Raw genomic sequence first — 23,542 nt, forward strand, 5'->3', positions numbered from 1 at the left:
ACACGGGTGTCTCACTGAATAAGTGCATTTACTACATCACTGCAGCGACCAGTTCTACAAAAAAAATTATATACAGTATATAACATTTAGTCATTCAGCAGACGCTCTTATATAAAACACACATACACAAAGAACAGGTAACACAGTGTTGTCTTGCTTGCTGAGTTGTTTTTCCTCCATACAAGTTGGATTTGAACTCTTTTCGACAGCCTAAATTTATATAGTTTAATCAATTAAATTAGTATGCGTACATTTGAATATAAATGGATGTATTTCATCCGTGATCTGCATTCTTACTGAGAATTGGAACATTTTATGAAATCCAATACAGCAGGCAATTTCAGTAAAACCAGCCACCAGATCGGGGGTAGTAGCTGAACAGATGTACAGGGAAGTTCAGTAAATCTATCTGAGGTGAAGGTGTTCACAGATGACTTCTATGTGACCCATCCCCCAACTACAGCACACACACACACAGCTCCCAGCGGAGTTGTCACTTTAAAGGCTACGGTTCGCTGCCCTGGCCGTGTCTTTGCAGTCTTTGAGATGGCGGTGGCGATGCCAGCCACACAGAGGAGGGGAGATCACAGACATGTATTTTCTCTGATAAATAAATAATGGGAGCTCATTAATCAACATCCGCCTTATGGCCGTAGACCTTCAGCATTGCCACAGCGAGATGCCAGGCTTTGATAGCGCCCACGCCACCCGGGATCTAATTGGCTTCAGGAGATGCAGAACACTCACCATCTCAGTGCTTAGAGAGAGAGAGAGAGAGAGAGAGAGAGAGAGAGAGAGAGAGGAGAGAGAGAGGAGAGGAGAGAGAGAGAGAGAGAGAGAGAGAGAGAGAGAGAGAGAGAGAGAGAGAGGAGAGAGAGAGGAGAGAGGAGAGAGAGAGAGAGAGAGAGAGAGAGAGAGAGAGAGAGGAGAGGAGAGAGAGAGAGAGAGAGAGAGAGAGAGAGAGAGAGAGAGAGAGAGAGAGGAGAGAGAGAGAGAGAGAGAGAGAGAGAGAGAGAGAGAGAGAGAGAGAGAGAGAGAGAGAGAGAGAGAGAGAGAGAGAGAGAGAGAGAGAGAGAGAGAGGAGAGAGAGATGAGAGAGAGAGAGAGAGAGGAGAGAGAGAGAGAGAGAGAGAGAGAGAGAGAGAGAGAGAGAGAGAGAGAGAGGGGGAAACACTGCAGCGCCCATGGAGTTGGCTTTATTCCTTCATTTACCTATTGTGCTGTTTTTAATGTTCTGTGGCATGCCGAGCACTATCGGAAAGACAGATCAAGTGGGATGACATTGGACAGGGTCAGGGACAGGATAAGTCGCTTCCATCTGTGAAAGAATCAATTATGTGCGTCACAGAAAATGAGAGAAGAGAGAGAAATAACGATGAGGAAGGCAAAGGCGTTCCCTGGAGAAGGAGAGATGAAGGTGACATTCACCAAGTCATTTCCCTCGTCCATCCTACGCCTCAGAAACACCTCATGAACCAAGCCCATGACTTCAAACCACGATCTTGAGGGCAGTATTTGTCTTACATTGGAGCCCCCCCCCCCCCCCCCCCTCCACTGTGTATGCCTGTCTTTGCCCCAGTGCACTGTGGGATTACAGAATGTGCATATTCAGCTGTTCTTACCGATGATTTATCCTGGGGCCTCCGAGGGCTGTAGTACTGGTGTCATTGTTAGAAGGTTAACGGCAGTGTATGGGTGAACGCTGACTCTCCGAGACAAGATGATCACTATGAGCATGGAAAGCTTCTCCGACTGTTTGAGAAGCTTTCATCATGGAAAGCTTCTCCGACTGTTTGAGAAGCTTTCATATCCTGGATTGTCTTTAGAGGATATGGCTAATTTATATAAACTGGAACTAAAGACTCCCATTGGAATGTTGTAATTACTTGAACCGACTGGATATCATGTTGTACGTTATGGTAGACAATAGCAGACACAAATCGCAAATATTTATATTTTCAATGTGATTATCCCTTGAGGTTTCCCTCAAAACTATATTATTCAACAAATCAAATGCTGGTGTAGTCATTAGACTGCTTCTGCATCATAGCAGAAACTTAGTACGTTTCTTACTACTACTACTACTACTTAGTTTGTGAGTTCAGTGTTTGTATCCTGTGTTCCTTCCCAGACCTCCACCACCACAGTCAACATCGTGGTGACGGACGTGAACGATAACGACCCTCAGTTTGACCCTGCGCTGCCCACCAACCTCACCGTGTCAGAGGAGAAGGCCAACGTCTTCGTAGGTCAAGTCAGGGTAAGAAGCGACCCATGCAATGCCCGGCCTGGCCATCCACTCACACACGGATACACATACATATTGACCGGAAATAAGTAGTTTATGCCTGTTTCCCCATCATTTGTACTTACAGTATATCTACTTGTTGACAACCAACTGTACTTGCCAGGTCCCACCTTGACCAGTCTATGATCTGGTTACTCTTGTCCGTAACATGACCTCAGCCATACCCCAGGCCCAGAGCTGTCCCCCACTAACCGCTCAGCAATAATTCCTACACACTTCATATAATTTGGCTGATTTGGCTTGTCACCCAAAGTGCTGTTCCTCATGGCTGTCGTGTTTCAGCTCCATTGAGCAGCCAGGCTTTTCTAATTACTGTTTTAGATTAATTGGGCTGGGGTTTGTCAGAGGAATAATCATGGAACAATGCTCATCCTCTGTGTGTGTGTTGGTGGGGGGGTGGGGGGGGGGGGGGGGGGGTGGGGGGTGGGGTGCGTGTCGCTCATCAGGGAGTAGGAGAGCGCTGTTTGTTTCGGTTTCCCTTTTTCAGTGTTTTTCCTTGTTATATGAGGGAATTAGTATTTGTATTTTTCTGATGACTGATCAAAAGAGACTTTGAGTAAAGGTAAACATGCTATTATTTTACTTAAGTGGCGTAGAACATGCATGCATCCTGATTGAGGGTTGTGCAGGAAGTAAAGAAGTGACATGGAACATTCAATTGCCCGGAACCTTCTGACTCACAGTTTAGATTTATGTTTATGTTCCTATGTTCCTAAGTAAGATTAACTTTGCAGCTTGTTGCCTCTACAGTATAACTTGTCTAACTTATTTCCACATTCATCGTAATTAAATCACATATATAGAATTGGTAATAAAAAGCAACAACTGTAAAAAGGTAAGAACCGGGTGGGTTAATTAGCCAAAGCATACAGATCAATGGGATCTGTAACTGAGGTCATGTGACCACTCTAGCCTGTGCCTTCTGGCCTGAAAATAACTTCTCATTTTTACCTCGATTCCCCCCATTTGTGTTTGGAGGTAAGAGCAGGAACGTTTATATTCCGAAATAAAGAATGAATGTAAAAGCTGTATATTTTCCCCTTAAGATCTTTGTTGAAAGTACATTGTATATATGGGTCATTCATTCCTCTTTCTCTATCTCCTTGCCCAGGTACATTTTATTTGCTTGTAAATAACCCAAATCTGTCTGTGAACAGTTCCAACAGCGGATTCCTGCTGACCTCTTCCAACACCCCCCACCCCTCAACCCATTCAGCCCTGCCCCACTCCACCATAACATATCAGTCTGAACAGAGAAGCAAACCAGGGATCTCATCATCTAGAGTCTAGACAGTTAATGGGAGATTCATTCATCCCACCCCATATTCATCAATGGGTAGCCGCTGTGTTTCATTGAGTTGCATCATCCCAGCTGGTGTTGTCATCAGTCGTGACACAACAGATATGCAACGGGCCCAATGTAGGGCTTTGAAGATCTCACATCACTCTATTACCAGTCAGTCAGAATACAGTTTGACACACAGATAGTTATCTCGCTAAAGATATTACAACCCTAATGGGTGGGAAGCAGACTCACAGTTGTGTGTTTTAATGACTAAATAATTAAAGTTTATTCCTGAACTGGTTCCAGATGTGTAGTACCATTGGAAGTGGAGCAGACCAACTATGTCCTACCCTAACGCAGCACACCACCCACCAGCTGTAGGTAGACGATAGCAAAGTGAGCTAGCTTCTGCGTAAGACAGTAGCTCAAGTAGCTCAATAACTAAATTGTTCGCCATTATCATTCTAACCTGATGAGCACAGCTAAGCTGTTCTGATGCTCCCATGCCCTACAGATAGGACTGATACAGTCAATGTTGTTAGCAGCGCGGATGGGTCACCCTCTACATATGTTTGTGAAAACATTTGCATAATAAGTGGATCCCGCCTATACATTCACACCAGGAGGCCTGTAATCTAGCCATGCACATGGTAACGACCGCAGAGCTAATTGATTAGCATGCACTTCAGATAAGGCTAGGGAGCTCCATGGACCATTGTGGCTAATAAGGCAAGCCTGAAGAGCAAGGGAACAAGCTAACAGGATTAGTATCTCGTCTTCAGAAAGTCATCTCACACACTCTTCTGTTTGAATGGTTACAGTACGTTGTGGCCTTCGGAAAAAATCGAATCCAAATGTTTCTCTTGGTTATTTCTCTTGGTTACTCTGCACTTCAAAGGATGTCATGGAAAGATAGCGCCAGCCTGTTCACTTTCTTTGTGAAGAGAACAATGTATTCACTTAGTAGATGCTTTTATCGAAAGCGATGTTGAGGAGGACATTTGAACTAGCAACCTCTTGATGTGCAGTCAGTAGCAAATTCCACTGAGTTTTACCAATATGTAGACCATTGTGCAGTTATGCACAATTGAGTGCCACCACAACTATTCACCATAGCAGAGTTTCAGTGTCTGATTAGGCAAGAATGAACAAGACGGTTCAATAAAGTTTTGACACTATTCAGTTCTCAGCAGTTTTTATTGTGGCCATTCTAATGAACATTTAATTGATTTGAGAGTAGGTGAACGTTCTCCTTGCTTAACTGCAGTAAAACAGCCATTGGCAAAGATGGCAGCACAGAGAAGTGCCTGTTAGTGTGGATCTGTGCGTGTGTCCACTATCCACTATCCATAATTTTCACACTTCATCAATGAACCAGGATTTAAAGTGGCGGTAGTGACTTTTTTTTTATAAAGCCAAGAGCAGTGATGTGAATGTGGATTGTAATTCCATTGCCAAAAGACATTGTGCTTCACTTGCTCATATTGACCCGCTGTTCGTTCCTCTGTGGTGCAGATGCTCAGCGTCGGGCCTCATACTTTAGCCTTGGGTCTGAACATTTGTCCAGCGCCCAGCGTCAAACCAATTGGGGCCAACCCTTGTCTGAATCCCCTCCCTTCTCTCCCTCCCTCGCCCCTCTCCTGCTCTCTCTTTTATTTCATTCTCTTTGTACAGCTCAGTCCCTCCCTGGCTGCGGTCGAGTACCCAGTGTGTCCTGCCTCAAAGAGAAAGGGAGAGTGTGTCCCAAAATCAAAGGCTTCACTCTATCCTCACGCCAACCCTCCCCCTTCCCACAGTCAACACCACATCCTCCCCCCCCGCGTCAGGGAGGAATTAGCAGCAACATTTCTAGACCCATTAGAATGTCACGCACGCACACACACACAGACATTGCATACTAAAGACCTCTCATATTCACCAGGGATGTCATAATAGTTCAACAACTCGCTATATAAGCCTCTCCACCTTTGCGTGGATGTTAGCCTCCTTAGTCACAGCTCAGTATAAATTGAAGCGGGTGTGTTCAGAACTTTATCTGGCATATGGTGGTTTCCCTTTGATGGAATGCAGAGTTAGCAAGAAAAGGCTTCTGGCCTTTTGAACTCTCAAATGATTAGTCATGAGTCAGTGACAAAGCCACTGATCTCGATGCGAGCCGGAAAGGGAGCGGACTGGAAGGCTGTGCCTGAACGTACGAGAGCTGCGTCAGCCTTGTCGTTTTTTTTAGCTGCTGGCCTTCCAAGTTTCTTTGTGCGTGCTTGCATGCGCCATTGTGTGAGGAGGCTGTCGAGTCAGGGAATGAGGGAGCAAAGCCTACTCCAGTGCGACGTGTCGTTGTGCATGAGCGCCCAACAAGTACGCTCAACAACCAATATAACGTATGTGGGAAACGATGGCAAAGTCTCACATTGTGGCTCCACCCTACCTCCCTACCTTTTGAATGCCTTAAACACCCCTGTATCTCCCCTGTATCCCCCCCCCTGTCCTCCCACTGTCTTCGCCCCAGGCGACAGACCCGGACGCGGGGGCCAACGGACAGGTGCGCTACCGGATCGTCAACCACCCGGGCCTGTTCACCATCACGGCCAACGGCAGCATCTACACGGCGGTGCGGCTGGACCGCGAGCTGCAGGGTCAGTACAACCTGGTGGTGGAGGCTTCGGACGGGGCCGTGGACCCCCGGCGGACCACTCTCACCCTCGCCGTCCGCATCACGGACATCGACGACAACAGTCCCGTCTTCTCAGAGCAGAGCTACGTTGCCAGCGTCCCCGAGAACAGCCCCGTGGGCACCTTCGTCATACGCCTCTCTGTGAGTATGCACGTGTGTGTGTGTACATTGCAGGTGAAAGTTGGGTTTCCTGTGTCGCAGATATAGGATGGTGGCATTAATAGACTAATTGCGCTGTATGGAATGACAGTCTTTTATAGCAGGTTTGTATTTCAGATGAAATGGATGGAATATGGTTGCTTGGAGGTCCTCTATACTAAGTTTCTCACCACACTTTCAGGCCTAACCCCAACCCTAATCTCACTAGTTGGCTTGCTTACTAAATAGTAGTTATAATGTGAGCAGGAATTGTAAACAAAAACGACTGTTGTAAAAGTCCAAGTTGGATAGGTGAGTCGTGGAGTGATTATTAAAGGATCTTTTTCTCTCTCTCTCTCTCTCTCTCTCTCTCTCTCTCTCTCTCTCTCTCTCTCTCTCTCTCTCTCTCTCTCTCTCTCTCTCTCTCTCTCTCTCTCTCTCTCTCTCTCTCTCTCTCTCTCTACCCAGCAATGGGGCATCAGGGGCTTCAAACCGCTGCTGTATTAAACGCACCCTTTAACATCCTTTAACTTCAAAGAGTATGGAGCTATCAGGCGATTTGGCCCTCCATTTAAACTGTCATACGCTTTCAGGATTTCAGCTTTTAACACACGCAATGGAGGGTAAAACCATTTTTTCCTATCAGAGGATCCGGCCATGTTTGAACTCTCTGGGTGTCACTGGCCTGTGATGGAGTAGGACTAAAAGCTGGTGTCTCCACAGTGCTGTAAAGCTTTAGAAAGGATCATTTCTCCTTTTGCCTCACAACAAACGCTAATGTAATGCTCCACAAAACCGGAGCGCCTTGAAATGTTCCGTAAAGTTCTGACTGGGATTAAACCATGGCAGTGTAAAACCTCTGCGCTCATGTTGTTTGCGCTGAGGAGGGGACGCCATGGGAATACCTCAGCAAGAGGTAGTTGGAGACTGAATGGGGGGGGGGGGGGGAATTGCCAGAATATTGTGAGTGACATCTCAGTCACAGAAGAGTAGGGAAGATGCCAGGAAAAGGGGTGGGAGGGTGGGTGGATGTAGAAATGCGGGGGGTAGGGGATGAGCGAGTGACAATATCACTGTGACAACGCTAATCTTCTCGACAACGACTCCTCCACATGGATGGCACGGGGGTGGGAAACACCTGGAGTGAGATTGCAGCGACAAGCAGCCTTCTCTGGCTGATGAAACCAGCCTTCCTGCCTCTCTCCTCCAGAGGGACTCTGCCCCTTTTTACCCTCCTCATTTATTCATAAATGTACTTTATCTTTTTTATTTCTGGGTATAATGTGATTCTCTGTGCATCCACACTTCAAAGGCTTCCACCTGAAAGCTTCTCACACCCTCACTGACAGCTTTGACAGAACTGCCTTGGCTTGTATTTATTCTGTTGCCAGTTGAATATCACTTCTAATCAAGGGTGTGTGTGTATGTATGCACTCATGTGTGTGTAATGATGTCCTGACATTATGCAGAGAGCATTATCACTTAAAAGAAACAGGAAAACTAAATGATTTCCCCGTGACTTACGTGATCCACATTTAGGATGAAACAAGTCACAGCTTCACATTGAAAAAAAAAAAGAGAAAAAAAATGGAAGGTAGAAATAAAATCGTCCTTTTTTCAGCGAGCTCATTCCCGTACTCCTGTCTCTCTCACACCCCACCTGCACCCCTCCCCCCTCCACCCCTACATCGCACCATCCTCTTCCCTCCCAGGCGGTGGACGCGGACCTGTTCTCCAACGTCACGTACCGGATCAAGACGGAGTCAGCCAGACAGCTCTTCTCCTTGGACCCGCTGACAGGGGCCCTGTCCGTGCTGCAGACCCTGGACTTTGAGGACCTGGCCAATATGGGTCTGGGGGCCAACATCACCTTCCAGGTGGAGGCAGTGGACGTGGGGGGGATCATGCCCCCAGGGCAGGCCACAGTCACCGTCCGCATCAGCGTAAGAGTACCTGATTGACTGGCTGGCTGGCTAGCCGAATAGCTGGCTGGCTGGCTAGCCAACTAGCTGGCTGGCTGACTGGCAGACTTAGTGACTGGCTGGCTGACTGGCTTTCTTAGTGACCGACTGAATGACTGACTGGCTGGCTGGCTGGCTATGTAGCTGGCTTTCAGTCACACTGTGCTCCCTGTTGCTTCTCCTGTGGTTTGTATCACCCAAACAGTGCTGGTAGAGAGCTGTGAGCCCCTTGCTGAAATGAAAGAAATGGGACTACTAGCTACAGTGTGCTCTACATTTCAGAACTCCACACTTTGAACATGGTCAACTTCCACACTGAGAGCACTTGTAGCTCTGCACTCTGGCACTGCCACCTGAATTGCATTCAGAAGGCAGAGTCTGCAGGCGGTCTCCTCCTCTGGTCTGAACGAGTAACTACTCTGAACAGCCTCTCTCCGTAACCCTGGTTCCCCTCTTGGGAAGACATTTTGTGGTAGGGAACAAAACTGCCCAGAGCAATGTTGCCACAGTACCCACGGTACAGGGTAGACATGAAAACCATTTGAACGACACACTGAACTAAAGTACGTAGCATGCTGTGCTGTGGATATCTGCCATGTTCACATACAGCATCACGTGTTGGTAGAGTAAAGATCCTCCGAGCTGGATTGAATGTGTGTCGTGATATTCGTATTCAGCCACATTGATTATATGGGATCAGTTCCAGGAGTCTTTCTGCTCCTGTTTTCTTTCATTATGTGACACACTTCTGACTGCTTTGAGTGAGTCTGGTGTCTTTGTCAAAGCTGAAAAAAATCCTCTTTTCCCAAGAAACTTGGATCCTAACCTGCCTGCCTGCCTACATAGCCTTCACATTACAAAGACAGGCTGATGGATATATCCTCTTTGTTTGTCGCGGCGCCATTCCAGATCTCGATGACTCATTAGCTTTGTCACTGCAATTTGGTTTGGATTTTTAGGGAGCATACGTTCCTGTCCCAACCTTTCAGGAGATTAGCAGCTGAATCCAAATTAAAGAATTAGACGCCTCCTGCTCTGGCGCAGTCAGTGTGTGTGCGTGTGCGTGTGTGTGTGTGGGGGGGGGGGGGGGTTGCTTGTGCGTGTGTGTGCATGTGTGTGTTGTGTAGTTGTAGCGATAAATCTATTGGTGAAGAGTTTTTCACTGTTCGCCAGTAGCTTGTTGTTGAGAGAGGCCTGGGCTCCATCCCCCTGCCTGTCCAGTCATCCTGGAGGAGAGTTTGCCCATCGATAAGGACAGGCTTTGATGCCAATTGCTTGTTGTCACAAAGCAGCACTGTGTGATAGGATAAGGCACGGCTGCTCTGGCTCTATCAGACCTGGGCGACGTTATTTGATACGGCGCACGTGTATTAGGCTGGGCCTAATGGATTCACGCTGGCTTCTCCGGGCTTCAGATTGAAGAGATGACTCCCCTTCCCTCCCGTCTCCCTCCCCCCTACTCTGTCCTTATTGAAGCCCTGCTATGCTTTTCTGAAGCCTTTTGTGTTTGATTTCCTCCAGTTTTTTTGTTTGAAGCTGTTGTCGAGCATCGCCTCGCAGTGATAGATTTTGTACCTGGGGGGATGCGGTTTCAAATTAGACCTCAAACTTTTTCGCTGTTGTGCAACACCTTTGAAAGGCATGGTGGACTATAAGTGTTTGAGAGTATGTGTGTGCTTGTGTGTGTGCGTGTGTGAGTCAAGACAGGTTGTTTGTTCTCACTACTTTCCAGCTCCCATCTTGGAAGAATGTCAACATCAGAGCTCATGTCGTCTTCATTTTCATGGGTTGAATTGAAAAACAGGATTCTGAGAGCTCACTGAATAGTCGGTCAGTGATTAAAAGCGTTGGACATGTTACTCTCTTCGCTGTTATTGCTCTTTCCAGAGCACGGTAGCAGGGAGAAGTGGAGAGAAGGAGAGGAAAGGACATGACAAAATGATGTGTAATATAATTACACTCGCAAGCAAATGAAATAAGACAAACCACGGGTGCAGAGAAGTCGCATTTACACTAAGAACCAGGAAGTATTCCGACAGCAGTAGCAGGGAGAGTGAGAATAAATGAAATCAGATTCCATTTGACCCTGACAGTCCGATCCAGATCTCTCTCTACTTCCTGTTCTGGTCCCCCTCCCCGCCCTTCCCTGCCAAGTTCGAAACAGTCAGCAGTCCTCCTACCCTCCAGACTTGACCTCGTACATTAACCTTGCAAATATTGTTGTGTTTACGATCCATGCCTGTGTTAATGTCACCTCTTCCATCCTCTTCCCAGGACATGAATGACTTCTCCCCAGTGTTCAGCAAGGAGCTCTACAAGGGCCTTGTGGCCCCCAATGCACAGAAGGGCACAGTCATCGCCACCGTGTTCGCAGAGGACAAGGACCCCCCTGTAAGTATGCTGTCCAATGGGGGAATGCAGAGTGACTGGGGAGAGCAAATACCCGGGGATTCACTCTGGTCACCGTGACAAAGTGATGAAATGCTTTTTTACGGAGCTTGTGTGACAACAGCAGGCAGGAGATGGTCTCCCAACAGTAGCTGTTGTGGAGTGGTCGTTAGATCCTTGTCATGACCAGAGACACACAGGAACATGGGTCTGTAGTCATTAGCCTCTCTCTCCTCTCAGCTCGAGTAGATACTTCTGTCGCTGGATCCAGTAAGAGTGAATCAGTCGAGAGAGGATACCCAGGAATAGACCTACAGTCGTTAAAAGGTTCACTTTGTCTTCACTCTTCGTACGGTCACGGTTCCCATGGTTTCCTGCCTCTACAGCAATTACGCATGTAGAGTTTGTCGAATGAGGAGCCTCGAATGAGATTCTCAGAAAAGGTCTCTCCCTCTGTCAGTCGTCACTGGAGCCGGTCCACCTTGGCTGTCTGTCCTCCAGGCTCTCCGTCTTTTGACTCCCCGCCGCTCTCTGAAATTATTCCACAGTGGTCCCAAAAAACAAGGACATGCCGAGCCAAGGGAAATTATCATGTTTTTTTGGTTCTTGGGTTGCACACTGCAATTTTACTTCATCAATAGAACAGCAAGGCCATTAGAATACAGCAGGTTGGGGAGATCATAAATTGTGGGGAACAAGGTTTTATTGTCCCAAAAATATGGGGCTTATCAGCTCCATGCCAATGCACATCATGCTTTCATTGGCAACAGGGCCCACCTTAATATTTTATAGGGCTTCAGTGAGTCAGCGTTCTGTATGCTCTCATGCCTTCCACTTTACTTTTTGTTTTCAGACAGTACATTTACATTTAGTCATTTAGCAGACGCTCTTATCCAGAGCGACTTACAGTAATTACAGGGACATTCCCCCGAGGCAAGTAGGGTGAAGTGCCTTGCCCAAGGACACAACGTCAGTTGGCATGACCGGGAATCGAACTGGCAACCTTTGGATTACTAGTCCTATTCCCTCACCGCTCAGCCACCTGACTCCCTAGTAGTTGTTTTGGCTTCATAAAGAGTACTCAGCACTGTTAAATGAGCCTTGCAGTCCTGTGCTTGGCAGAAGATTGAGTTAAGATGTGGTGGAGAGGCCATGGATGAGTGATTTGCATTCTTCACCATTCCACATCTGATCGCCGTTCTGCGGTGGGATCAACTTTGTTCTGCAACGTTCCGCAGGACTATAATTGAAGACATTTTGGATCTTCCAGGGTCTAGGAGGCTCTGTAAAATAGCCATTTGTGTGCGCTGGAGGTCTTCCTCTATCTAGCTTGTGCCTTGATTTCAGTTCCTAGATGTAGCAGGTGCAGCTATAGCCTCGTCTGGTTACGTGAAGGGTAGATTATGCTACTTGATGATTGGTGTGTGAAGAGGGGACACACACACCCACTGGGTGGTATTTACATGACAAACTGACTGGCTCTGGAGACTAGTTTGACAGACACACAGGGATTAGACCTCAGACCAGTGCCTGGATAACTCAGTCTCTTATTGACCTGGCTTTGGGAGCTCAAAGTGCTTTATTGACAGGATGCCTGTCACGGGCACTCCTGTGTGGTGCATTGGAGCCTTGTCACACACACACAAACAAACACACGTACAAATACCCGCGCACACACACACACACACACACACACACACACACACACATGCACACACACACACACACACACACACACACACACACTGGAAAGCTCACTGCAATACACAAATCCATTAGTTCTTCATGTACCCACTAAATCCCCCACCATTCTTTTTGAATGTTATGTACCTTTAGTGATAAAAGGATATAAAAATAACCGTCCATGAAAGTGACTCAGCCCAACAGTGTACTCATCTTTGCACATACAGTAGCTCACCCCTGTCCTCTCATTGTCACCCCTGCAAGGGGGAACAGTTCCGGGCTAAGGAATTATTCTATACTATTATTATTTTAGTATGGACTCAAACTAAAACACATTCATCTGGCTATACTCTACAAACTTCTTATTTAAATGTCAGTCTCCACCAGGTTCTAAAGGGAGGATCACCATGGAGACAAAGGCAAGGAGCTCAATACATAACTTGGAGCTCTGCTCCTGTGGTTACATGAGATGGAAATTTATTCCTGAGGTGTTTTTAGTCTGGGTTTTTTTGAGGTTTCTGAAAGACATTCATCAATGGGGAAAAAAACAAAAACAACGGCAGTGCATTCAGGCAGCAGGTAGATGTAGGAAACTTCTGCTTACCTTCTCTCTAAGATCTTCCTTTCGAAGGCTTTATTGATTACCTTCCCTAACCTATCATCTCAGACCAAGACTTGGGTGATGCATAACCTGCTGTCAGGAGTGACCGGTACACTGTTTTTACTGTTAGCTCAAGGTTATGGTATGGTTCTGATGAATCATCTCCTACTCCACAGGTCAAGCTGCTGAGGTTCAAGGTTGTCTTCTGTACAGTAACAGTACAGGGGTGTGTGTGTGTGTGTGGGGGGGGGGGCAGGGGGAGTTAGAGTTAGACGTAGGCGTCCACGGTTATTTCAGTAGAGATAGAGATTAGAGTGTGCAGCTTGAGTGCAATGTGAGGCTCAAATGAGGATATCCGAGTCTCTGCTTTCCTGTTCTCTCATGATATAGTTAGCCCCCCTTTCTTTCTTTCGCTCTCCCTCGCTATTTCTCTTTCTCACCCTTAATGACCTTCTTGCTCTAACAACATGCATTGTCTCACTGAGCTTGTAAGCTTCTCTTTAATTTATGGCCTGTCTGTTTTTACACTAAATACAGGCAGAACAATATATTTTTTTTAAATAAAAAGAGCAGAACTAAGTTGACATCTTCTCCAAAGAAATGTGTTTCTTCCTTACCAATAATCTCAAAGTGGTAAATCTACCAGTTTTTTGGGTGGTTTTCTTGCAATGTTAATGACCTGGTATGTTTACTCCACAGTGAGCATCAAACATTCATGGCCTGGGAGGCGAAGGACAGAAAACGAGAGGTGCTATAAACCTGAAAGCACTACAGAGACATTCAGGGAATGAAAGACAGCCAATGCTAATGTACATACAGTCAAAAGAAAGTACCGGATCCAAGCTCAAGTTAAGAACAGGCGTTAAAGGCATGGATACATAGTACAGTTGATAGGGGCGTGGAAGAGATGTGAATAGCTACCGTTGTTCTTAATGTATTCTTTTCTTCATGGCCTGGCCTCTTGACTTCACACACGACGGACTTTCTTTGTGTTCTCAAAGGTACTGTACGTACAATCGTACTGCCTGAGGAGCAGCAGACCAGAGAGCTACTGATGTTTGAATGCCACGGTGATATAATACATCTTGCTTTGGCCCTGAGTAACTTACATAACATATAACGTAGTTGGTTAACCCTTTTCAACTGAATATCCAGTTTGATAGGATGACTGTAATTAAACATGCCTAGTGAAATTTTACTTTGGTGTTTTCTATATGTCAGCAGAGATTGTAGATTCCAATATAGTGTCAATTCACTGCATAATGCAATTCAATCTATCGGTGTTCAGTCACATCCAGGGTTGTCTATATTGGGCCTCTACAGAGCTATAGGTACCCTCCCCTCAAGGACTGCTCAGTAGAGACTGCACAGGCCTCTCTGACCAAGTCAGTAGGATTTCCAAAGGGATTCAATTGAAATAAGAGTGTTGAGAGATGAGATAAGCAGCAATTAGGAACTATGAATAATAGTAATCAAAAGGTCATTCAACTCCAAGCTTCTGTGAAAGTGGAGCTGGGCTGAGCTGAGCTAGGCTGGTAGGGCTGACTGAGGAATTAGGATTCTAGTAGGTGGTGGATGTGGGAGGGATATTTTAGTAGCTGAAAGCTAATGTAATGCAAGGTAATTAAGCTGATGATGAGGTTCGCAGAAAGAGACAGGACTGTGGAGATGAACACTGCTAGACAGATTCTAGGTATGTACAGCAACTAGGATGAGTCACCAAACTCTCATTCTCTAACCCCAAGCTCATTACATGTCAACGGGCAAGACTTCAGGCGGGGGATCAGCTTAGAATCTCAATTCTAAACTGATCCCTAAGCTGTACAGAGGTGAAGAAAACCGTCGAAAAATACCCGTCTTGTTTCTGTGTGGTCCAGGGAACGCCGGCCAGCTTTGTGCGCTACAAAGTGGACCAGGACCAATCCCCTTACAGCGGGAGCATCTTCGACGTGGAGGTGGTGTCAGGGAGGGTCATCACTAAAGTCAACCTCAACGAGCAGCCCAGTGTCACCTTTCAGGTGAGGGATGACGATGGCTATTATGATGATGATGATGATGATGATGATGATAAGCAAACTCACATGCTATGAAAAATCGATTAACATTCTGTATTCATATGAATAAAAGCATGCCCTCCTTCAGACAGAGCACTGCTTGAAATGCTTCGTAGTATGTTGAAGGAAGGAAAATGCCCCCTCCAGGTTGTCATGAAACCATTCTGCCCATTCTTTTAACACTCCATCTTATTAGGTTTCCCATATTTTGCAGGGCACCAAAGGTCACTCGTTCACTCCACACACTCACAGAAGGTCATGTGATTGAGTTGAGGTGACCTTACTAAAGCATAGCCATGGTAGCAAACACGGAGCAGGTGCTGAGGGATATTAAGTCTCACAGATAACTCCCTCTACCTCTCTCCCGCTTCTGCCGTCAATGAATACTGATCGATAGATTCAGCCTTCATGGTTCATTCTCATGCTGAACACTTCTGCAGCAGCAGCCTGGCAACCAGGAAAAGTTGTTTGATTCTAGATATTAAAAAAGTGTGTGTCTATCTCTCTCTTTCTCTCTCTCTGTGTGTGTGTGTGTGTCTCCTGGCCTCAGCTTGTGGTAATAGCCTATGATGACGGGGAGCCAGTGAAGTTCAACACAACCCTGGTTGAGATTACCGTTCTGCAGCCATCCCGCATACCAATCTTCACTCAAGAGGAGTACAGGTAGGACACACACACACAAACTCCCACTCGTTCCCTAACTTACTCACACGTGCTCACGCACGCACGCACTCACTCACTCACACTCACACATACACGCAAAAGTTAGCAGGTTCAGGTCACATTCAAACTCATTCAAACTTCAGTAAATATTTAGCAGGCTATACATTTACCATCTTCGATGACATTCTGTCTGTTCATGTATTCACTACAGTATGTAGTGTTTGTGGTTGTTGTGGTGCCGGCATATTAGCAGCCTGTACAAATGCTAACTGACAGCATGCAAAGATGCTGTGACACGGTGTCTGCAGATCCAGCTCTTTGGGAGCAGTTTGTAAAAACCCCAGCAACTCTCCCCTCCAAATGCATAATGAGGCATGTGTATGAATATGGATACATACTCGGAGCTAGGCACCTCCGATCATCACTCGTGCAAACCACAACATTTGTTTTCCCCCCAGAGGACCAGAGCCTCTTCTTGGGTTTATTAAGAGAGTATTTTAGCCGGATTAAATGTTTAGTACGTTCAACTGGAGGGTGGGGTAGAGTGGGTGGAGGGGCCGGAAGGATCAGGTCTATACCTCTGGCTGTGTCAGTTGGAGCCAGGGAGTAGAGTTTGAGGTATTGATTTTCATATGTCATAGGAAACGGAAGTTCGGATCTGGGCAGTTAAATAGACATGTTAAGAATAGTGTGACGGCTCAGGATCTGTGGAGGAAGATTTCTAACATTTGAAAGGGGCAGGGATCGGTCAGACAGACTGCTGGCTGTTCCTGGAGGAGACAGGTACAGTAGTACAGTACTTTAATGTTTTTGGGGCAGGTACAGTACTCTGGTGTTCCTGGGGCAGGTACAGTACTCTGGTGTTCCTGGGGCAGGTACAGTACTCTGGTGTTCCCGGGGCAGGTACAGTACTCTGGTGTTCCTGGGGCAGGTACAGTACTCTGGTGTTCCTGGGGCAGGTACAGTACTCTGGTGTTCCTGGGGCAGGTACAGTACTCTGGTGTTCCTGGGGCAGGTACAGTACTCTGGTGTTCCTGGGCCATTTACTGTAGAGTGCGTGGTATTCCAGCTTTATGAGGCATGAAGCCTGTAGTAAAGTTGGCTTGCGCACACCACAGCTAAAAGTAAAGCTTGTTAACTTGGATTTATTTCCAGCAGTGTATGCCAGTCTTGGCTCTAGGTATCATTTTTAGAAGAACCAAATGTCTATCCACTAAGAAGGGCCCTCAAGGCCAGTTAGGCCTGTAAAACATTTCTTTCAAGCTCTTTCTTAACAGTAAGTGCTTTGGCATGTGTGGACTAGAGATATGTGTTAAAGCCTAATACTAAGTAATACTGCCCTTGAATGATCCATTCAGCACACAGGGATCTGCACCTGTGGGTGTGCATTGTTTCTCGTGTGTGCGTTTGCATGCTATTACACGGCTAAAGTGCGTGTCTTGTCACCCAAATGTGTGTGCACATGTACATCTCTACGTCTGCGTGTGTGTGCGTGCGTTTCCTTTTTGCACGCTCGGCCACCGCGTGTGCATTCAAACGTGCTCGAGGAGGCAGGTTGCTGTGTTGACACCTGAGTGCAATTCTATCATTTGTGTGTATGATCACGTTTGGTCTCCCCCACCCCGGGGTCCTATCTGGTGATTGATCAGCGTTAAACACAGTACCGGGACTGCTGATGAAGGGCTGCAGATTAAGGCCCATGAGTGAGTGCCGCGTCCTACACATAGCACAGAAGGTCGGCGCAGCGGCGGGCGCAGGGCCCTGCAGGGCAGCGCCTTGACGAGCCTCGCCATTCACAGACGCGGTCTCGCCATCAATTAAAAAAGCCATGAAAGCATTAGCCAGGTGCGAGCACGCTCTCCTGCTGCACAGTGTCTCTGTGCTCCGTCTGGAGTCAACCCCCCCCCCACCCCCCCACCCCCCACCGCCCCTCTTCTGGACTATGAAGTACCTCTATGCCTCTCCTCGCTCTGTCTTGTCTTCCCAGCGGACACCACAGCACACCAATCACTCCGTAAGCATCGGCAGAAGACGCCTGTTTGTCTTTCCAAAAACCTGTTAGTTAGAGCAGCAATCAGGTATGCTGTGCCTACAGCAAAGCGGCACACAATTAAAATAGCTCTGCTGGGCATTGGTTGGCTTAATGATTTCTGTAAGGGCTTTATAGCTAGTCTCTTTCCATCTGTTTGAGGGAAATCAGCTTTCTCCCTCCAGACGCTCTTGTACAAAACAACGCTTTGTATCGTACAGTAGTAGCTTGCCTGTCTACCTCCCTTTTTGATTGCTTCGCTGCCTGCTTCCCTGCCTGCCAGTCTACCTGCCTGCCGACCTTTTTTGCTTCATTCCTTACCTGCCTGTCTTGCTGCCTGTCTCCCTGCATGCGTGACACAGGAGCTTGTTGCTAATGATGTCAACTGAAACCAGTGAATAACATGAACACGCTCTATTGATACTGTCAGTATCAAACCTTCTGAGGTTAGTTATTGTAAAACCTAAAGACATCAGGACTGTGGGATGTAGTTTATACTATAGTAACATAACCTGAAGACACTACTCAAGGGTCATCCATCACTGTCATCCAGTGTAGGAACACTGAGTAAAAAATACACTGAGAAATGTTGAACACACATTTGGCTCTGGCTCCTACTTCTCCCTATCCTCAAATCACAACGACAGGGTCTTTGGGGTGAAGCTCAAAGACTCATCTCTGTGGAGAACTGTTTACTGCTGGACACTAGGGAAGGGAATGAATATTTATTTCCCCCTGTATGTGCTCTCTGCAGGAGAGGAGGGGCAAAGCTGCAGGCTAAGCTGGACCGTGGGGTGAATTCCCTCTTGTAGAGAAGCTGCCTGCTTTGCTGGCACTCTGTTAGCACAGCAGGGCTGAGCTCAAGCTAGGCAGCTTCTCCCTGCTCCTCCTCCACCTACTGCCGCTGCAGCTTATCTCCCCCCAGCACTAGCCTCTGAGCCGGGCAAGGAGATGCTAAATCACAGGAGGCTTTGCCTAGCCTCTCCGGAGTTTGTCATTTTGATGATCGCAGCAATTACAGGCTCTCTATATACTCTCTCACTTTGTCTACCCGAGTGCTTCTCCTGTAAGCGTGCCCTCTCCCTCTGTAGTTATGCCAGTACACCTTTATCTTTTCCTCTCTCTGTCTATGTAGTATCTATCTTTTTCTCTCTCGTTCTTTTGTGAACATATGAACTCTATTTATCACATAAAACCTCAAGTAACTCATAACAGAGTATGTAAATGAGAAGATGTGATTAAAGTAAAGATATCTCAAGCTAAACACTACCGAATATGAAACCGTAATTACACATGTTCTTCCCCCACATATTGCTGTAGGCAGTCTATTAATATGATAATTGTGTTTTGACAGTCAGCACAGTGAGAAGCTATACCAAGCTAGCCTCACATTGCCCGCATTGGAGAATGAATTAAACCCCTGGCACTAGTGCATGTGCCCCACACACCTTCACACACCTTCACACACACACACACACGCACACACACACACTACACTAAACCTAGTATATGACCATACTAGTGTGGAATACATACAAGATCCTGTCCTTATCTCCATTGTCATGTCCTAGCACTTCCACTAGTGTGCTATTAGCATGCTGTCCCTCAGTCTAGAAATCCACCTCACAGTCCATTATTGAGCCACGCTTGTTGTTGTAACAGCGGCGCCCGCTGTTAGCAAAGCAAACCAAGCTGCCATGTCAGTATTGAGTATTACTACAAGTGACACCTTCTCAAGCAAACACCTGTGCCAATGACATTAGGAGTAAATTAGCTGTGGTATGTCATCAATTAGGATATAAACATTTGTTTATACACACACATACACACAGAGACACACAACGTAGCAGGTAATCCTCTCCCTATTACACATTGCCAATCCAAGCTTGATTTGCAATTATGAAACAGATTGCTGGCACTGAAAGAAAGTCTTCCTGCCTCATGCAAATATGCATTCTACACACTTCTATGGTACTGTAGTGAAGATGTGCTACAGCAACAAGTTCTCAAGCAGGGATCATTTATAAGTACTCCACTCCTCTGTCCCGGTCTTCATGTGTGTTAACCGTAGGGAGTGCTGGTGTAACTTTACTGTGGTTTTCAGTGCTTCAGTGCTCTCTGGTGTCCCTCTAATGGCTCTGTGACAGACAGAGGGCTGCTCCGCCACCAGTATGCCCCCAGACCATTAGCGAATCATTAAACACCCAGGAATTACCTGAGAAGAACAATATTATCCCTCACAAGGGCTTGGGCACCATTACTCATGATGTAGACCTTATTAAGCAAGAAGGCTTTGGGGGATTTTGAGGCTTTTGGTCGACTTATTTAAGTTGAACTTCATTGTCTTTTGGTAAGATCAGCTTGTTAACAAGACATTTGTTTGTTTATATAGTAGAACTGTTTATTGTGTATTTGTTTCATCATGTTTTCACAGTAGCACTTTGCTGCCATGAAGACTACTGTATGTAAATCATTGAGATAAAGTATCTATTTCGTTCATGAGAGAGCACCCAGCCCACTGAGTTCACACTCTGCTGCCAAGCTGTCTGTAAACATCATAATATCTCCCACACACTCATAACACATGTTACTCTGAAGTCACGCCAAACAAATCTCCTAGTCTTTCTCTGTCTTTGAAATATAGACCCCCCCCACACACACACACTCACTCAAGCAATGCACACAGACAGTACACACAAAAACAATTCACCGACTGTTGACTTCTCTGCAGTTTCATCTATAATGCATGAGTGTGTTTGTACCTGTGTAGACTGTGGAATTGATATTCCAGAGCAGGTTCTAAGAGGCTGACCTGAGCCATGAACCCCTCCTCACTCTCATGCGTGACCTTTAACTCTCCCTGCTAAGCAGGCAGGCCCCACGTTTTACTCCAACACACCCTTAACACCGGACGCTGCGCCTCTCCAAATATCAACAAAAGGTCAGTGCTTACAGTCCCAGAAGAAGGTGCTTCCATTGGGGTCCAGGGTATCACTGTAACCTGGAGAAGTGTCACTATCTCCAGTGGTGGTTGTTTGAAGTCCCCATACGCTCAAACAAGGTCACTGGTTCACAGTGGAAGCAGGGTTGATGAATCAGGAAGTCGGTCGAAACAAATCAACCAATAGTAAATGGAAACATCATTTTTTATACCAACACTATGATTGGATTGAGTTACAGTTTAGGATGTGTATGATGGTTGCTTGTTGTCTGCAATGTCTGTCTGCTAGTTTCTACAGCTGACAGACATAAAAGCCAACAGACTGCAGCTTTGGCAGCCCAACAGTGAGAGTAAATTATTCCTGCAGAGTGCGTGTGCACAAACTTATGGTTGTGTGTGTGGACTGGCGTGTGTGTGCGTGAGTGAGAGCACATTACAGTAGATTGTCCTGTCAGGGTGGGAGTGATGTGTACGTGACACAGAGGTGTGGGTTCTCGTGTGTTTGTGTGCGCGCGAGAGGGTGCACTAGATTGTCGTGTCAGGAGAGGAAGGGATGTGCCAGTGTACCGTGGAGAACGACATCTGTGTGTCAGCGGGCCTCCCGCCACCAGCCTTAATGGTGCGTCTGAAGATCTGCCTGCATCTCCTCACCTGCTCAGGGGTCCTCCGTATGCGCGTGCCCACTACGGAGAACCCCATCCTGGGTGTCAGATGACCCTCTGAAACGTGTGGCACTGTGGTGAGATGGGACATTCCATGAGGAAAGCATTATTTAGTTCTCCTTCCCAGAACTACAGAGTGTTTGGGTGGAGGGTCAAGTTGAGCCAGGCTGAAATGGTTCCACTAGCTTTTTCTGTGACCGTGCGAAGGACTTCTGATGGTGTATCTAGTTCCAGATCATTCTGTTCACTGAGGTATTGCTGGTACTCCTGTATTGCTGGTACTGGGGCACTACAGTTGATACGACGGTCAACGGAGTGTGTGAATATCCACAAGACTCTCTCCAACCCAGACTCCTTTAAGCTCTTTGGCGGATTTGTCATTTGTTTGGCACAATTTTGCAGTTAAATCGTCTTAGGAAGCTTGAGAGTCAGCAGTGCAACACCACACTGGGCTAATATCCACAAGCTAGATGGGGTTAGTCCTGACATAACACGTTTCATGGCATGCCGGCAGGATGAGGGCCTGTGCAGCGTTTATTTATCTCCAGATGAAGAACATTTGAAACGAGCTGAAACCTGATTGAAAAAGATTGTAGTAGACGTCGGGATTGAAGCTGTTGGAGGTTTTCTGAATGAACTTGGTTGGATTCCATCCCTTGGTGTTTTTGTTTTTTCCATTCAGCACGAGCTGTGTTTACTTGATTGGGATGTAGCTGGAAGCCTTCATCCACGGTACTCATGGTGGCTGTGCATCTGCATGTCCCCAGAGAGGATGCCGTGGAGATCAGGCATTTTCATAATCATTTAAGGGTGGTAAATACGAAATCCTTTCTTTCTTTTCCTTTGTGTCTCTCTCCATTTGTCTTTCCTCTGTCTACGTTCTATCCCTCGGTTTCTCTCTCTCTTTCTAAACATGTCCCTCTATCTGTATTTGTATCTGTCTCCCTCTCTTTTTTATCTCTCTCTCATTCACTTTTTCGCTCTATCCTTGCTACTCTCTCTCTCTCAGACACACATCAGCACATATCTCTCTGTGTGCCTGTTGTGTCTGGGCTGTTGATGAAGAAAGTGTTTGTCCGTCTCTTCATAAACGGAGTGACTAAGTTCAGTTGAGTTCTGGATTTTAATACGTATTTATCAATCTGCAGATTGGGAGAGAAAACCAGACCTCTGACAATAAATGACAACACAACACCAGGCTTAGGTCTCAATCATGTCTCTCTCAGCTCTGAAAGCCGGAGGATCATCTTTTATAGGGCACAAGAATGTAAACATAGATTGTGACAGTCAGGCAGTAATGACGTTTCAACAGTCTCAGAGAAAGAGATTCACTGCTCCCAACACATGACAACTCTCAGACTAGAGAGTTCATAGTTGGAGCTCTCCTTGTAGTCATGACAAGGAACGTTTAGCCAGTACTTTCTCCTGACCCCGAACATCTATTAACCCTGACACATAGACACAATATACTCTTATTAATAGCAAGCTTACATGAGAACGTACTAACTAGTTTCGAATGACTAGTTCTATTGATTAGTTAATAATGTGAGCACACAGGAAATCCCAATTTCTTCCACACTGTGTATGTGTGTGTTGTAGGTCATGTGCTATGGTGTTGTAACTCACTCTAGCAGAAATGCCCAGGCGTGATGTGGCGTTATGCCTCACCGCTGTAAAGCAGGCCCGACTTCTGAGCATGCAACCCAGTGGGGGAACCATACACACATACACACACACACACACATACACACACACACACACACACGTACCCCCCTATTTTGACGATCTGAAACGCAAGTACAAAACCCCAAAGCGCAAGTAACTTTGTGGGCGGGACTCCGGCTCGGTTGCTATTTTGCCGGGGGGATAAATGACTTTGCGCCTGGCGCAAATCTAAAATGGGTAGGTCCGAAGTAGCTACTTTACTAATGGGTGTGGTTTGGGCGTAACGTGCAATAAACCAATCAGAGCGTCATCTCACATTCCCTTTAAGAGCAGCGCTTGTTCCATGGCGGATTGCTATTATAACGGGGACGTTCTAGTCAGGGCCGTAACAGATAGACAAGTGACATTGTATGGGAAAGGCAGAGCAGTTTTCTCATTGCACTAAAATGCCCGCTCATGCTGCTCATTCAAATTCTTATTTTTATATAGCCTA

At 46.5% G+C, this 23,542-nt stretch overlaps 1 protein-coding gene across 1 annotated transcript in view; it reads left to right on the forward strand.

The window, feature by feature from the left end:
- Window positions 1-23,542, forward strand: part of LOC136942904 (protocadherin-15-like) — a 97,335-nt gene that overhangs the window by 41,984 nt on the left and 31,809 nt on the right. Inside the window, 6 exon segments of the mRNA XM_067235951.1 lie at window positions 2,132-2,260; window positions 6,100-6,405; window positions 8,115-8,345; window positions 10,638-10,754; window positions 14,913-15,053; window positions 15,640-15,752. Coding sequence (XP_067092052.1) covers window positions 2,132-2,260; window positions 6,100-6,405; window positions 8,115-8,345; window positions 10,638-10,754; window positions 14,913-15,053; window positions 15,640-15,752 — 1,037 coding nt within the window.

This window comes from Osmerus mordax, chromosome 5 (genome assembly GCF_038355195.1).
Source record: "Osmerus mordax isolate fOsmMor3 chromosome 5, fOsmMor3.pri, whole genome shotgun sequence".
In the NCBI taxonomy this organism is placed as follows: Eukaryota; Metazoa; Chordata; class Actinopteri; order Osmeriformes; family Osmeridae; genus Osmerus; species Osmerus mordax.